The sequence below is a fragment of the Perca flavescens genome, chromosome 9 (assembly GCF_004354835.1).
Source record: "Perca flavescens isolate YP-PL-M2 chromosome 9, PFLA_1.0, whole genome shotgun sequence".
In the NCBI taxonomy this organism is placed as follows: Eukaryota; Metazoa; Chordata; class Actinopteri; order Perciformes; family Percidae; genus Perca; species Perca flavescens.
Window position 1 is genome coordinate 612,928 of NC_041339.1, and position 14,216 is coordinate 627,143.

Below are 14,216 nucleotides of genomic sequence, written 5' to 3' on the forward strand. Positions count from 1 at the left end.
ACTGTGAATAAATACATGTTAAAGTCTGCAGCAGAGATGAATCTAGTGCTGCAACACTTCCATCTGCTGTTGCCTATGAAGAACTGCATGCAGAGTGAGAATCATAAGTTATCAAAGCAAGGTAAAATATTTAAATCACCAAAGACATCCTACTTGATGGTATTGGAAATATATAACCATCAACTCCTATTTTATTGTGTTACTTTGTTTAATCAGATATGTGTAATTGTGAGCTGCACTTTGCATTCACTGGTTACATAATGGCTGCTGATTTGCACAATTTAGAAGATTATACATGCTATTCTTTTGAATTCCTTAAAATTGATAGTAGTGTGGCCAGGTTATCTCAGTTGGTAGAGCGGGCGCACATATATAGAGGTTTACTCCTTGACACAGTGGCTGTGGGTTCAACTCCGCTCTGTGGCCCTTTGCTGCATGTCATTCCCCCCTCTCTCTCCCCTTTCATGTCTTCATATGTCCTGTCGAATTAAAGGTTTAAAATGGCCAAAAAATAATCTTAAAAAATTGATGTCGTAATAGTACAGTGGTTCACAACGTGGGGTTCCTGGTGATCCAAGGGGTCAAAAGATGAATTACAGGGTCAGGGATCATGAAAGAAGATATTTGCATTTGCTACACAAAATGTCATCAATCTTTTTTTCCACACATCTCTCCAAGCTCCTAACTCTTAGGGCAGGTTTCTTTTAGGCCAAGGACCCCTCAGCTGAAAAAGAGACGGAGCAGGGACCCCCTACTACATATACTGTATAAAATTGAGTTGCACATTAACCTGGGCCTGCAATATCGTGTGGGCTGCCTAGAGCCTTTACACATAGCTTTTTATAATGCATACAATACTAAGCAATTCAAATAATAATTGTTGACATATTCATACATTTATCAAGTTTTTATGTTAAAATGTGGCACAGTAAAACCTGTGGATGGATACCTTACCTATAGGCCAGTAAGCCTATCATCAATGTTGTGTAAATTAAAAAAGATTTGTCTTTACAAATGATATGTTGGATTTATGTTAATGTATATATATATATATATATATAGTACAGGCCAAAAGTTTGGACACACCTTCTCATTCAATGCGTTTCCTTTTTATTTTCATGACTATTTACATTGTAGATTCTCACTGAAGGCATCAAAACTATGAATGAACACATATAGAATGATGTACTTAACAAAAAAGTGTGAAATAACTGAAAACATGTATTATATTTTAGATTCTTCAAAGTAGCCACCCTTTGCTTTTTTATTAATAAGGGAAGAAATTCCACTAATTAACCCTGACAAGGCACACCTGTGAAGGTAAAACCATTTCAGGTGACTACCTCATGAAGCTCATTGAGAGAACACCCAGCGCTATCTCTCTCTCTCTCTCTCTCTCTCTCTCTCTCTCTCTATATATATATATATATATATATATATATATATATATATATATATATATATATATATATATATATAGACATAGCAACATTTTAAGGGGTCACAAGCCAAAAAGGTTGGGAAGCACAAATCTAGTAAATCCCAATAGGTAAAAAGGCCTTTTTGGCCTCTCTAGTTTTAGATCCTGTCTCAGGTCCCAGTGGATTTCTGTTTTTAATATTCCAGTCTGCAAATCAAGAAACTTTTTAGAATAAACAGCTCCAGAGTCCTTCCACCCACTCTATGCGACACTAGATTACATTTGACTTCACATGCTTAATGGTCGCACCATTCGCCGTTCAAAAGCTACAGTAAACTAGCTTCTCCGCTACTGAAGTGTGAAGGTTTCGCCATGGATGTATTAAGAGACTCGTTAACGCTGAGCGCACCTCTGGCCCCCCCGTGTGGGGCTCTTCAGTAATTGCACCCTGGTGGTCCGTCGCAGCAATATCACGCAGAGTGACACATCATCAACACCAGACGCACAACCATAGGAAACCAACAGCAAACATGGTAAGACATCGATTTGAACGTATTTATTTGTTTCCAGTTTACAACATATGTCTTATTGGAAGATAGTGCGAGGCGTTGGAGGACTCACAGCTCACCGTATCGCTTTATGTGCTTTAGTTTGCTGGCTGTATGCAACCTGTATCGTGCTCGGCATGTAGCTAGCACGATGCTAACATTGGCGCTAACATGTCGCTCTGTTTCTCAGCTTTTCTACTCGTTCTTCAAGTCGCTGGTGGGGAAGGATGTGGTGGTGGAGCTCAAAAACGACTTGAGGTTAGTTTGGTTTTCGTTTGTTACACTGTTTGAATTAGCCTCTACTATTTGGGCTAGTTAGTCACAATGGAGCGACATTACTGTCATTCACGTGAATGATCGTAACGGTAGTCACGGAGCTTTGAATAAACGGCATATGTTGCAACAAGAGAGACCAAACTAGAACCGCTTTGTTGTTATGTAACCAAAACCAGGTTGCAGTTAAAAGCAGTGGGGTTGTATTACGAGGTGTTGTTGTTATTTTGTCCACCACCTGTATCGAGACCAGGGATTGGTCCACCTCCACTTTGGTCTTATATGGTGTTGATGATGATGTAGTAATTTGAATCCTAACATTTCTCTTTTCAGCATCTGCGGAACACTTCATTCTGTTGACCAGGTTGGAAATAATGACGTTATTTTCCTTATTCTGAAACAAAGCTGTTCCATTTTCTACGTGACTGCCCAGTTAGGACTTCTAATCAATATATACATCACATTTCTGTGTGTTTCAGTACCTGAACATTAAGCTCACAGACATCAGTGTCACTGATCCAGAGAAATATCCACACATGGTGAGTTTAGCTGTCCGGCACCGATCATTCAGGGTCATTTCAGCTTTTAGGACATGTCTTTCTAACACTAATGTCTGTTTGGCATCTTAGATATCCCGGGCCTATTTAACAGCTCAAAAAAACTAACGTAACATTGTTTTATCAACTTGATATTTCATGACATCCAAATGTTGTGAGAATTGCTTATAAATATGATTTTTGAAGTGATGATGTTTCAGAAGTCTGCTACAGAAATGATAATTTACTCCTGTTTTGGGTCTCAGGGACCCCAGGTGTAAAACGCTGCTAATATAAAGACAAATCCAAAATAAGCAGGGCCACACGAAAACTGTGGACACAGAATTTTGCTGAATTAAAAAAAAGAAAAGTCCGCTAAATTCTGCAGATTTTTATTCACTAACGCCGCTATCTGCTAAAACATCATCAGACAGATTCTGGATCGCTTAAAGGAACACACCGACTTATTGGGAATTTATCTTATTCACCGTAACCCCCAGAGTTAGACAAGTCAATACATACCCTTCTCATCTCAGTGCGTGCTGTAATGCTGTCTGACGGCTCCAGCGGCATCAGGCCAGCACAGAACATGCAGGTGAATGGTTCCAGTAATCCTACTGCTCCCAATAAGTGACAAAATAACTCCAACATGTTCCTATTTACATGTTGTGATTTATAAGTCTGGCGTGTACAAAAAACAACGTAACATGAGACACAGCCGTCTTCTAACGGTAAACAAACTGGGAACTATATTCTCAGGCGGAAGAATATAGTACTTGGGCGGAGTGATATGCTCGCAGCAAGCCTGTCTGAGAATATAGTTCCTGGTTTGTTTACTGTTAGAAGACGGCTGTGTCTCATGTTACGTTGTTTTTTGTACACGCTGTGACTCTACAAATCACAACATGTAAATAGGAACATGTTGGTGTTATTTTGTCACAATTGGGAGCAGTAGGCTAGTTGGAACCAGTTACCTGCAGGATCTGTGCTAGGCTAAGCTAATGCTGGAACCGTCAGACAGCTTTACAGCACGTACGGAGATGAGAAGGGTATGTATCGACTTGTCTTACTCTGGGGGTTACGGTGAATAAGCTAAATTCCCAATAAGTCGGTGTGTTCCTTTTAAAGCTTTAGTGCGTAGTTTCTGTCTCCCCCATGAGGAATTCTAAGCAATGACAACACTGTTGGTGCGTCCACATGATACAAGTGCCCCCCCTTCACATAGTATCTAGTAGCCAAGGAGGACACGGAGGATTATAAAAACATGAAGGACTCTTCAGAAGAGGTCCTTATCTTCACCACTCGAGTTTCTGCGCGGTAAGGTCACAGGACGCCACAATCTCCTCAACATAGTCCTACTGAGAAATCCAGAGAGTTGTGTGGAGCTGATAGTCTTAATTAGCTTTGTAGCAACTCACTTGGCTTGAATGTAACGGACGTTCATTAATATCAAAATGTTATGTTACGCTCTAAAGCTGATTTACAGCATCTCTGACACTTTGAATGATTGTCTTCTTCTAATTTTGCTCCAGCTGTCTGTGAAAAACTGTTTTATCCGTGGATCTGTGGTCCGGTACGTTCAGCTGCCTGCAGATGAAGTGGACACGCAGCTCCTGCAAGACGCTGCACGGAAAGAAGCCATGCAGCAGAAGCAGTGATTGACCTGAAGCATGGGGTTGGGTCTGGGGTAGGTGGGGGGGGAGAGAGACAGTGAATAATGAGTAGTTTTGAGTTCATTTAAAGAAGATCCAGTTTGTGCAGCTCTTGTAATTAGGCAGTATTGGTCATTTTTCTGTACTTTCACAGAGAACTTAATTGCATTCCTGACGTTAGTGATCAACTATTTGCAAAACAGTAATTATTGGAAATGATCTTGACCTCACAGGCCATACAGGAGGCTTCATTTGATACTGTCTTTTGTTTTGAATTTGAATTCAAGTTTGAGCCCAGTAGAGGTAAAGATCTGTTGTAGTTTTTCTGTTGCATAATACAAGCACTCTTGCTTATCTTTAAAAGAGTATGATTTTTTTTTTTTTCTATACCACTTCAAAAATAAAAAGCTATTTTATTACATTTTGATCATGTTATTGTCATTCATTTGACATGTATAAAGTATTTTAAAGGTTTTAAACAAAGAAGAAATAAAACGCTCTTACAAGTCAAATTCATTAGCAATAAAACGCAGTCTTGCTCAATATAACCCAGCCAGGTGTTTTACTTGGTCTGGTTATTGTCAGCCAGCTTTAGATTGATATGGCTGTTTAGATTGATATGGCTGTATTGTATCTGACATCACTGACTCACTTCTGTCTCTTTAGGAGTCTCTGTACTGTTAACTTGGCACAATTTACATTAACATTTAGGCGCTCGTGGCCACAGTGGCTGTTCTTGAGCCAAAGTTACGTAGGCTTGCTTTACTTTCTAGCTTACAAATGAGTGAAGGTGTGGTGGACAGTTTGTCAGTTTTGTGGATTGTAGCAGTTTATAAGAGTATGATCAGAAACTATAAAAAAAAAAAAAGCCATGTTTTCCCAGTACAACAGTATGGAAAGTTTAGAAGTAGGGGGTAGTTTTTCTTTCTGTCCCTGTAGTATTTAGCAGTCTTTTTAAAAGCCAGGAGATAAGTATGTGACAGATTTTGAAAGGTGGTGAGATGCAGTTCTTTCCTGGGATTCACTTTTGGTCACCATCAGGAGAAATCAAGCTACATTTGTGGTTTAATTCTGCAGAACATCTCTTTACAAAACCGGTATTTTGTGGATACAGTTAGATTAAACTAAGACTAAAGTTAGAATCCTCTGATTTGTAAAGTTTGAACATGCCTCCAGGTTTCACACTTCACAACTATGTTTATTTAATAGTTATATATTGTGCTGTATTTGATCTACAAGTTATGTCCTACAGTAGTTTTTATCCATCTAACAATATTTCTGGAAACATTTTAAAACGGTGTGCCCGTATATCCTACGTCAGTTCTCGTTTGTAATATGACAAACTCAAATCTGTTAATACATACAAATCCAATACCTTTATTTTACATTCATACATCTATACCATTGTACAATAATTTTAATGCAGTTAAAAAAGCCCAATCCCAAAACAAGTCCTGAAGATGTACAATGATGAATTTGCATGTTTTAAGGTTGGTGAAAAGCATTTAAAATATATATACACACACACAATCACACACACACACACACACACACACACACGGGTATAGGACAAGTGATGTCCTTGAGTTGTACCTTAATAGAGCTGGGCTGAATAGAGAGGAATTCAGACACCATAGAGAGAAAGGCACATTGAATACACAGTGTATGTACAAACCAAAAATATCGACACTTGCACAACTTTACTGTAGGATCTAGAACAAGGACAAAACTGTAAACTTCACTTATGGAAAACCAATAAACAAAAACAAAAGTCACATCTATACAAATACACTTAAAGCAAAAGATTTTCTTGGTCAGAACAAAGAAGTACCTTGAAATGCATTTTCAACACTTAGATTGGCTCTGCCAGCAGAGAGCAATCCCACAGATATAATTACACAATATCTCACAATATTTATGCCGTTGTCCACTTCATGTGCGCTGACAACTGGCAACGGTAATAGAGTACCTCATGCATAACCTCATCAGACAGCAGCAGTCATCTGATATGTTTTAGACTAAAGCCAATTACATTAGGACTTTTTTTTTTCCTCGTCACATGAATATGGCAACTTGATATGGTGCAACATGTACGTACATCTACATAAAAATGTATAGACAACCCTATACAGCCGCAAATCTCAGAATCTTAAAATATATGTACCACCCGTCGATCAAAATTTTCAATACTTTCAGAAAAGTAAGTTCTCTGATATAAAATACTGTATTTTCAAAAAACAGATTAGTTTACATTCCATCCTTCTCAACAAAATAAAGCTTTATATATATGTACCTTCAAAGCTTAGAAACACTCCCGACATATATATATATTCATATCTATATAGAAACAATAAAGTGACTAAGATGCCATAAGTGGCTCTACGTTCACATGTAGTGGAAACCCGTTTAGAATGGCGTACACAGCCAATTTATTTGTCTAATGAACACAGTGTGGCACTACAATTTTGGATGATTGTACAAGTTGGGGTCTTTAAATGCCAAGGTCAAGATTGCCTCCATTAAAACTGTCCCCTTCCCCCAGCTCAGCATGCCTTTGTCAAGTCAGTGGGCCCGTCTGCCGTCGACATGCGGTACTGGATCTTTGTGTTGGTGATGGCGCCGTGCTTCTGTCGAAGATGCAGCCGTAGCTGACTCTTGTGGCGGAAGTGCAAGTTGCATTTCTCACACTGAAAAGGAAAGCGGCGCAACTTTTATTTTACTGCATGTTATGAGGGTTAGCTGTTTATTGTATGATTTTGTAACTTTTTAGGAAGTGAAATAAGAGTTTAGGTCAACCTACATGGTAGGGCTTTTCTCCTGTGTGTATACGCAGGTGGCTCTTCAGCGTCTGCAGGTGACGGAAGCGCGTGCCACAGATCTCACAGGGATATGGCTTCTCACCCGTGTGGATCAACACATGGGCGCGGAGATGAGCAACCTGAAACACGAACAAAACCTAAATCGGCTTGAATCAAACTTATCTGACAGCTCTGGAACCTATGCAAACTAGTATCTGGGAATGAGTTCTTCTTCCACGCAGACTCACGTATTAGTATGCTTTGTATAAAAGCCAAAACACGACTGTAATTAGCTGTACATCTGTAAAGCTGAAAATGACTATAGCCACTCATAGTTAGTGCTATTAGCTCAGACAATTTTGATATAAAAGCCAATTTTATCTTAGCGTGTTATTACCTGTACAAAACGAGCTCCACACGTCTCACATTTGTATGGCTTCTCTCCTGAGTGGATACGAGTGTGAGTCTTGAGGTTAGCTGGTCTGTTAAACTGAGCACCACAGATATTACAGCGATACGGCTTCTCTCCTGACAAAAGGGAATCGGAGGAAAAGAACCGTTTGAATTGAGCAGCAAAGGAGCATAGACTTGATAGACGGACAAATGAATCTCTTAGCTGTACCTGTGTGGACAGTCTTGTGGCTTGCGAGGTTGCCCTTGTAGCGGAAAGCAGCCTGGCAGCGGTCACACTTGTATGGCTTGTCGCTGTGCACTTGGAGCATGTGTTGTTTCAGCGCTTCGTCTTCGGCAAACTTGGAGTCGCACTCGTTACAGAAGAATGTACCGTTCTCTGTTGAGAAATCAGAGTGAAAAAGTTCAGACCTCTAGTCCTAAATAATACATACATCATTGTTGATTTGTCACTGACATTTAATATCCGTCTTAAACTCACCACAACTGGAGTCGGAGTATTCGGAGTGCAGCTCGGCCATGTCCTCTGCCAGACGGGTCCTGGAGGTGTTGGGACACACTTCGGAGTGCTTTGGGGACGGCGTGCCGCAGGTCGAGCAGTTCAGGCGGCTCAAGTAGTGTGGAGGGTGGCTGTCTCCGTTCCTCAGTGACCCCTCCAGTGCACTATAGGCACAAAACAAATAGTTCAAGTCAGAGCTAAAAAGAAACAATACTTTAAGTCAGACGTAAACAAATAATTTCAATCAAATGTCATTCCAAAATAAAGTTCCTAAAATAATCCCGGTGAATGTCCAAAATCCAGAACAGTAAACTGTAAACAAAATGCATAAAAAACATGGACCATTAAACCCTCTGCATATGATGTCTTCCTTCATTTCCTCCAAATCCTCCCAGCGCCTCATACAAAATGATGCATGTCATATTGACATTTTCTTGTTGTACATAAAAACCCAAACCCCCCCCTCACCTGTTGATGATGTTGTTGAGACGACTAGCCTGGGGCACGGGCAGGTCCTCGCTGGGATCGCTGCTCTTGCTTGTGGTTTGTGGGTCGAGGTTCTCCGAGTCGCTGGGGTGGAGGTAGGGCGGCAGGCCGAGGCGCTGAGGGGAACGAAGCCCGGGATCCCGCAGCCCCCCCTCGTCTTCCTTAGCACTCTGATTCAGCACGATGAACTTGTACTTTTTCCAGTTGCGAGATTTGGGGTCCTGCGTACCTTGCGGAGCTTGCACTCCGGCAGCTTGGGACAGGCCTGCGTTCTTGCTACTGCTGGACTCTGTTGGGGAGTTGGGCTGGCAGTCTGATTTGAGGGGGCTCTGTGGGCTGCTCATGAGGCTCTTGCGTCCAGCGGAGGAGATCCCCAGGGGGTAGTGCTGATGGATCAGGTCTTCCTCTGCCTGAGGAGTGTGATCTTTTCCAGAGTCTCTCTGGTGCTCCAGGGTCAGCACGGGAAACGCACGCTTTCTTGTGCCGAGAGCGATAGACTGACTGACCCCGTCGTGGCTTTCCTTGCGCATCTCGTCGTCTCTTGCTACCTCCCTGGAAGCGTAGGTGGTGGAGTGAATAATGCTGGAGGAGCTAGTGCCAACAGCCCTGCTGTATTCTGCCCTGATGAGGTTGGTGCTGTCATGCGGAGAACAATGCTTGTGGTGGATCCCGCTCTTAGAGAGGTCAGCAAAAGTGTTTTTGGCATCAGTTAGCTTGCAGAGAGGGAAAGGGAATCCTGGCATGGGAAACTGCCCGTAGAATGGGTAGTTGCTGGGGGTGCTGACCCCGTTGAAAATGTTTGCACCGTAGGGCCTCCCATCCCTGAACGGAGCCACGCGGCTGTGCAAACTGTCGACCACATCGTGGGGCCGGTAAGCATGGACATCCTGAGGTAGAACCAAGGGACTGATCAAAAACTCATCTCTGGGCAGCTTGGCAGCCGGATCACTGGAATAAGAATGAGAAGGTAAAAAAAACTAAACCCGACAGATGCTGATAATGATGAATTTGACCAATGTAACGGAACCTTGTTCTGCCTACCTGGACTTGATGAATCTGTGGCAAGTGTCCACAACATGGTCCATCTGCAGGTAGATGGCGGTGTTCATGATCGCCATAATCAGACTCTCCTTTAGTGTGAGACGGGAGGTGTACATGAACTCCAGCAGGATGGCAAAGCCCTCTGGGTCCACCTTCGGATCCAGACTGATCGCATTAAGGTTGCACTTGTGGGAGTCAGTAAAGATGGTGTAAAACAGCCCACTGCAGCCATGTCAAAGAAAACGAAATGCAGACAGAGCATACAGAGATCAATCACATCATCTTTAAACTGCAGCAGAAACATTGGCTCATATAACTTGGCCTGAATGACACGCACCTGCAAGCCATGAGAACGGTCTTGTGTGCACGAAACTGCTGTCTGTTAACCAAGATAGTGACATCTGTGAGAATATCTCTGCTACGCAGCCGATTCAGGTTGAGCAGGACATCACTTGCATGGCGTGTGAATTGTATGCAGCTGTCTGCTGCGCAAGCCATTTTGTCAAGTTCTGCAATTAAAACAAAAAAGACTATTATTTCACAAAAAACAGTGCCCTGGTAGGTCAATGCCACAATTCACCCATCTGTTTCAATGCTGAAGAACAGGTCATCTTTAAGTAAATGAATTGGGCTGAAATTATTTATTATCCTCAAAAGGTCTTTATCAATGTGGCAGACTAAGAACCAGATGCAGGCGTTCCTCCAGAAGGCGGCGCCATTTATTAAATAAACACTGTCTAGACATTTAAATGTCTTACCCCCCCTCCTCACTTTCTCCCTTTTCTAAAGCACTGGTTCACAAGTTGATATAACAAATGAAGATGAAGGGAAAATATTATCACATTCTAACAAACTGGAGCAGACAAAAGGATTTCTGATACAATTCTGTAATAACGGATTTTCGATAATACAAAAATGATGACCGTTCATTTTAATTAAATAACAATATCACATAATTGTATAATAAACCCCGTTAGATGCCCTGAGTATTGTTTTATTTTGTTATTGTATGGTTTTCTTGTTCCCATAGACTCTGTGGACTTTTCTTTCCTGTTGAGTTCAGTGTGACGGAGAAAAGTTGAGTGTGTGTGTGTGTGTGTGTGTGTGTGTGTGTGTGTGTGTGTGTGTGTGTGTGTGTGTCTGTCTGCAGCACGGCGGAAACCAGCCAGCAGCTCACCACTCAGCCTATTACTGAAAACTTGACAAATAACAGACAAACGAGCTGTTTTTATTTCAACCGTAAACCGTCCTGTCCTGAATCTCTAAAAGAAGCCGGGCAGCTGGCAAGCTTACGAGTCTGAACACTTTTTCTAGTTTGCTATGATCAGACCTGTGACAGCAGCGGGTTGTTGGAAACGAAGCCCAGCAACGCTCTATATTCTCTTTTTCTTTGCTAATATGCTATATTGCATTTCTAGGTCAATTACTGTAAGGGCGTGAAAACTATTATTTAATTAACTCAAGGCAGAAATGGCTTTATAACATGCAGGCGGATTTATGACAGCATCTTGAACTGAATGTGAAGACTGAAGTCTGTAACTGGACACGTCTGAAAATAGAAACAGAACAGAACGCAGCCTAAATATCCTCTGATCAAAAGGTACAGAGTTATGACCTCTAGTTAGGGACAACAAGCAGTAGGCCTTATGTAGGCTAATAATTACCTACATTTTCAGAAAATGAATTATGAGGACTGCAACTGGACTACATAACTTGAGTCAATCCACCCTATCATAGTTTTGTCAATTAAAATGACAGCACACTGATTTGTCTCAGCCCATATAGAATAACGCCTATCTTTGAGTTACATTTTATTTTATATGCTTAAACATAGTCTTATTGGAACTGCTCCTGCATATAGCATGAACTGAAACTCTCGGATTCCGTGACAGAAATGAGGCAGCAACACTTTGCAGGAAAGCTGAAGCCAACTCCGAGCGCATCTCAGTAAAACCTTTCAACTCGGCAGCGCTGACACACACACACACACACACACACACACACACACACACACACACACACACACACACACACACACACACACACACGGTGTCACAGTGGAAACACAACTTGGTGCGACGACGTGTCTTGTAGCCTCTCTGCCGTGGAAAAATACACACACACACACACACACACATCATCACCAATGTTTCCGCTACAATGTTACGGTAACACAAGTGCTCGTTCGGCGCAGCCTTTTTTGCGCTCCATTGGAGCAAATTACCGCTAAGTAAAATTCTCCTGAACCTGAGGCTGAGACTGAGGCTGAGCTGAACCTGAGGCTGCCATGCTGCCATGCTGCCAGCAAAGTTCCGAGCCGCCGCTGCCGCCGCTGCCGCACTGTGTTGACACTTGACCGTACAAAGTAGCATTAAATGAGAGCGCATTCAAAGCCCCGGCTGCACCACCCGAGAACCATGTAGGCTACTGTATCTCGGGCTCTGGATAGCCTATACACCGACAACATTACACCTCATTTTCCTCGGTAGTTATCTAAACCGAGCATTATTACATCTTTACAACATGGCTCTGCGGAGGAAGACTGCTGTCTGCCCCGCTGGTTGAACCGCGACCAGCTCACTCCAGCGCAGCGCAGCGCAGCGCTGGGCACACGATCTGTCAGAGAGTCCCTGTCCCTACAGCGGCCACTTGACAGTTTGTGCTCTGCACTGTTCAAAGTGCCAGCAGACCCAGTCCCACACAAACACCCAAACGGCACAAATGGACAAATAGCTGTCTAAAACATAGCAACACACAGTAGATAACAACTTCGCGCCAAATTAGAGGAAAAAAGGAATTTAAAAAAATCACCTGGTAGCGCTTTCCTAGAAACTTCTTGCATCACCACTTCTAAGAACCCCAGTTCTAAGAATCAGACGAGCTCAATTCTCGGAATTTGAGCCCGAGACCGTACCACTTTCCCGTGACAGGGGTGGGACGTTTTTTTCTCTTGTGGTGAAAATAACTTCTTTCCAAAGCGGTTATTCTAGCGCGTGTTGCACATTATGATTTGTACAGTAAACACTGCTTAAATCTTGTGTTTGAATGAGTAAAAATATCTGAATTATTTTGTAAAATAATGCAGGAAATTGTTTCATAGTGATCCAATCCCCCCCCTGCTCTTGGTTGAATCCACAGTCACAGGACGTCGAGCCGGCGACGTCACGAGTTCCTTAAACCCAGCCCCCGAAATTCTCAGAACTAATTTATATTCCGTTTTTTAAGCAATGTGTCGTTTCGTTGCCGTTCGTCGCATCTAACACCCAGACACTATATGTAGGCTACTGCGCACACACACACACACACACACACACACACACACACACACACACACACACACACACACACACACACACACACAAACCGAGATCTTAATTCCATATGACTGGCGTGCTCTTCTTATCCAGAAATCATTTTTTAGCCAGACTTGCTGCAGGTATGCTCTGTTCAGATGAGGAATGCTGCGAATCACCAATCGGGGGTTTGTTGAAAAAGGAAAGCTTTAATAGATGTCTTATTATTTACCAGTAGTCTATATTAGGAAGTCAGCTGAGCGTGTGTGGTGTACATGAGTTTGTTAAACGGTTTGGTGTTTCAGTTAATGCATGGTCGGATTGGCAATTGTTAAATCGAGTTTTATATTCTCATATGCGCTTATAACGGTTTAATGCACTCTCGCTTTATGGCTGCTATTGTGTTAAGCGACTGTTTTCCTTGTTGACAGTGGGTGACATTAACATGTTAGGTGCGATCTACAGTCCTATATTAACTTCATGATTAACGGTAGCTACATAGAAAACTTGTTGCATGAAAGTAAGCGCATCACCAATCTAAATGGTATGAGCAAGCATGTAGCCTGCATACAAGTTGAATGCAATCAGGCCTCGGTTATAATTCAGAATCAGACATATGGGTTTGATATTGAGGGTATTAATGTTTAAAATGCCATTACACTTATTATAGGCTATTGTGAAATTGAATGTCTTTGTGTAAAACATGTTACATGCATTTGTAACTTGGACTCCAAAGCAGGCTCCATCCTCCTCCAAAAACAGTTTAGACAGACTTTAGCCTCTTGTTATGTGGACGGCTGTCTTTGCTTTTGAAATGTTTTCTCTCTTTCCTCCAAATTTTTTTAAAATTTTTAATAGAAGGGGAGGATGCCTTGTTCATGTCAGATGATGTGCACACTTACAACAAAATATTGCTCATTGAAATGCAAAGAGAAGTTTCCTGGAAAATGCTACTATATAATTTATAGCATGTATAGGCTACTCCTTGTTGCATCATTTCTCAAATTTGGGTGAGAATAAACTAAGTATTTTATTTATTTTTATTTTTCAGCTTACTAGTGTTGTGTTTGACTTTGTGCTCTTTTAGTTTGAAAAGTATCAGCAGCCAGGCTCTGTGGTTTTTTTCTTCCTTGCATGAAGATGAGAACTGGTGTGGATTTACATATATATATATTTTTGTTGCCAGTGGTTGCCTGGTTAGGGGATGTGTACTGTATGACAGCATCTAAAAAATTGTGTTCATTTCATGAGTTGTGGGC

General features: G+C 41.8%; 2 protein-coding genes across 2 annotated transcripts; one reads left to right on the forward strand and one right to left on the reverse strand.

Moving 5' to 3' along the window:
* Positions 1 to 1,821: 1,821 nt before the first annotated feature.
* smx5 lies at positions 1,822 to 4,582 on the forward strand. The gene is made up of 5 exons (XM_028587825.1): positions 1,822 to 1,953; positions 2,159 to 2,226; positions 2,575 to 2,605; positions 2,721 to 2,780; positions 4,310 to 4,582. The coding sequence occupies exons 1-5, from the start codon at positions 1,951 to 1,953 to the stop codon at positions 4,433 to 4,435; spliced, it is 288 nt and encodes a 95-aa protein (XP_028443626.1). The 5' UTR covers positions 1,822 to 1,950; the 3' UTR covers positions 4,436 to 4,582.
* A 1,208-nt stretch (positions 4,583 to 5,790) lies between these two features.
* On the reverse strand, positions 5,791 to 12,563 carry bcl6aa (BCL6A transcription repressor a). The gene is made up of 9 exons (XM_028587511.1): positions 12,476 to 12,563; positions 10,002 to 10,173; positions 9,665 to 9,886; positions 8,606 to 9,571; positions 8,120 to 8,301; positions 7,850 to 8,017; positions 7,625 to 7,755; positions 7,230 to 7,367; positions 5,791 to 7,116 (listed from the first exon to the last, which is right to left on the reverse strand). The coding sequence occupies exons 1-9, from the start codon at positions 12,504 to 12,506 to the stop codon at positions 6,973 to 6,975; spliced, it is 2,154 nt and encodes a 717-aa protein (XP_028443312.1). The 5' UTR covers positions 12,507 to 12,563; the 3' UTR covers positions 5,791 to 6,972.
* Positions 12,564 to 14,216: the final 1,653 nt, after the last annotated feature.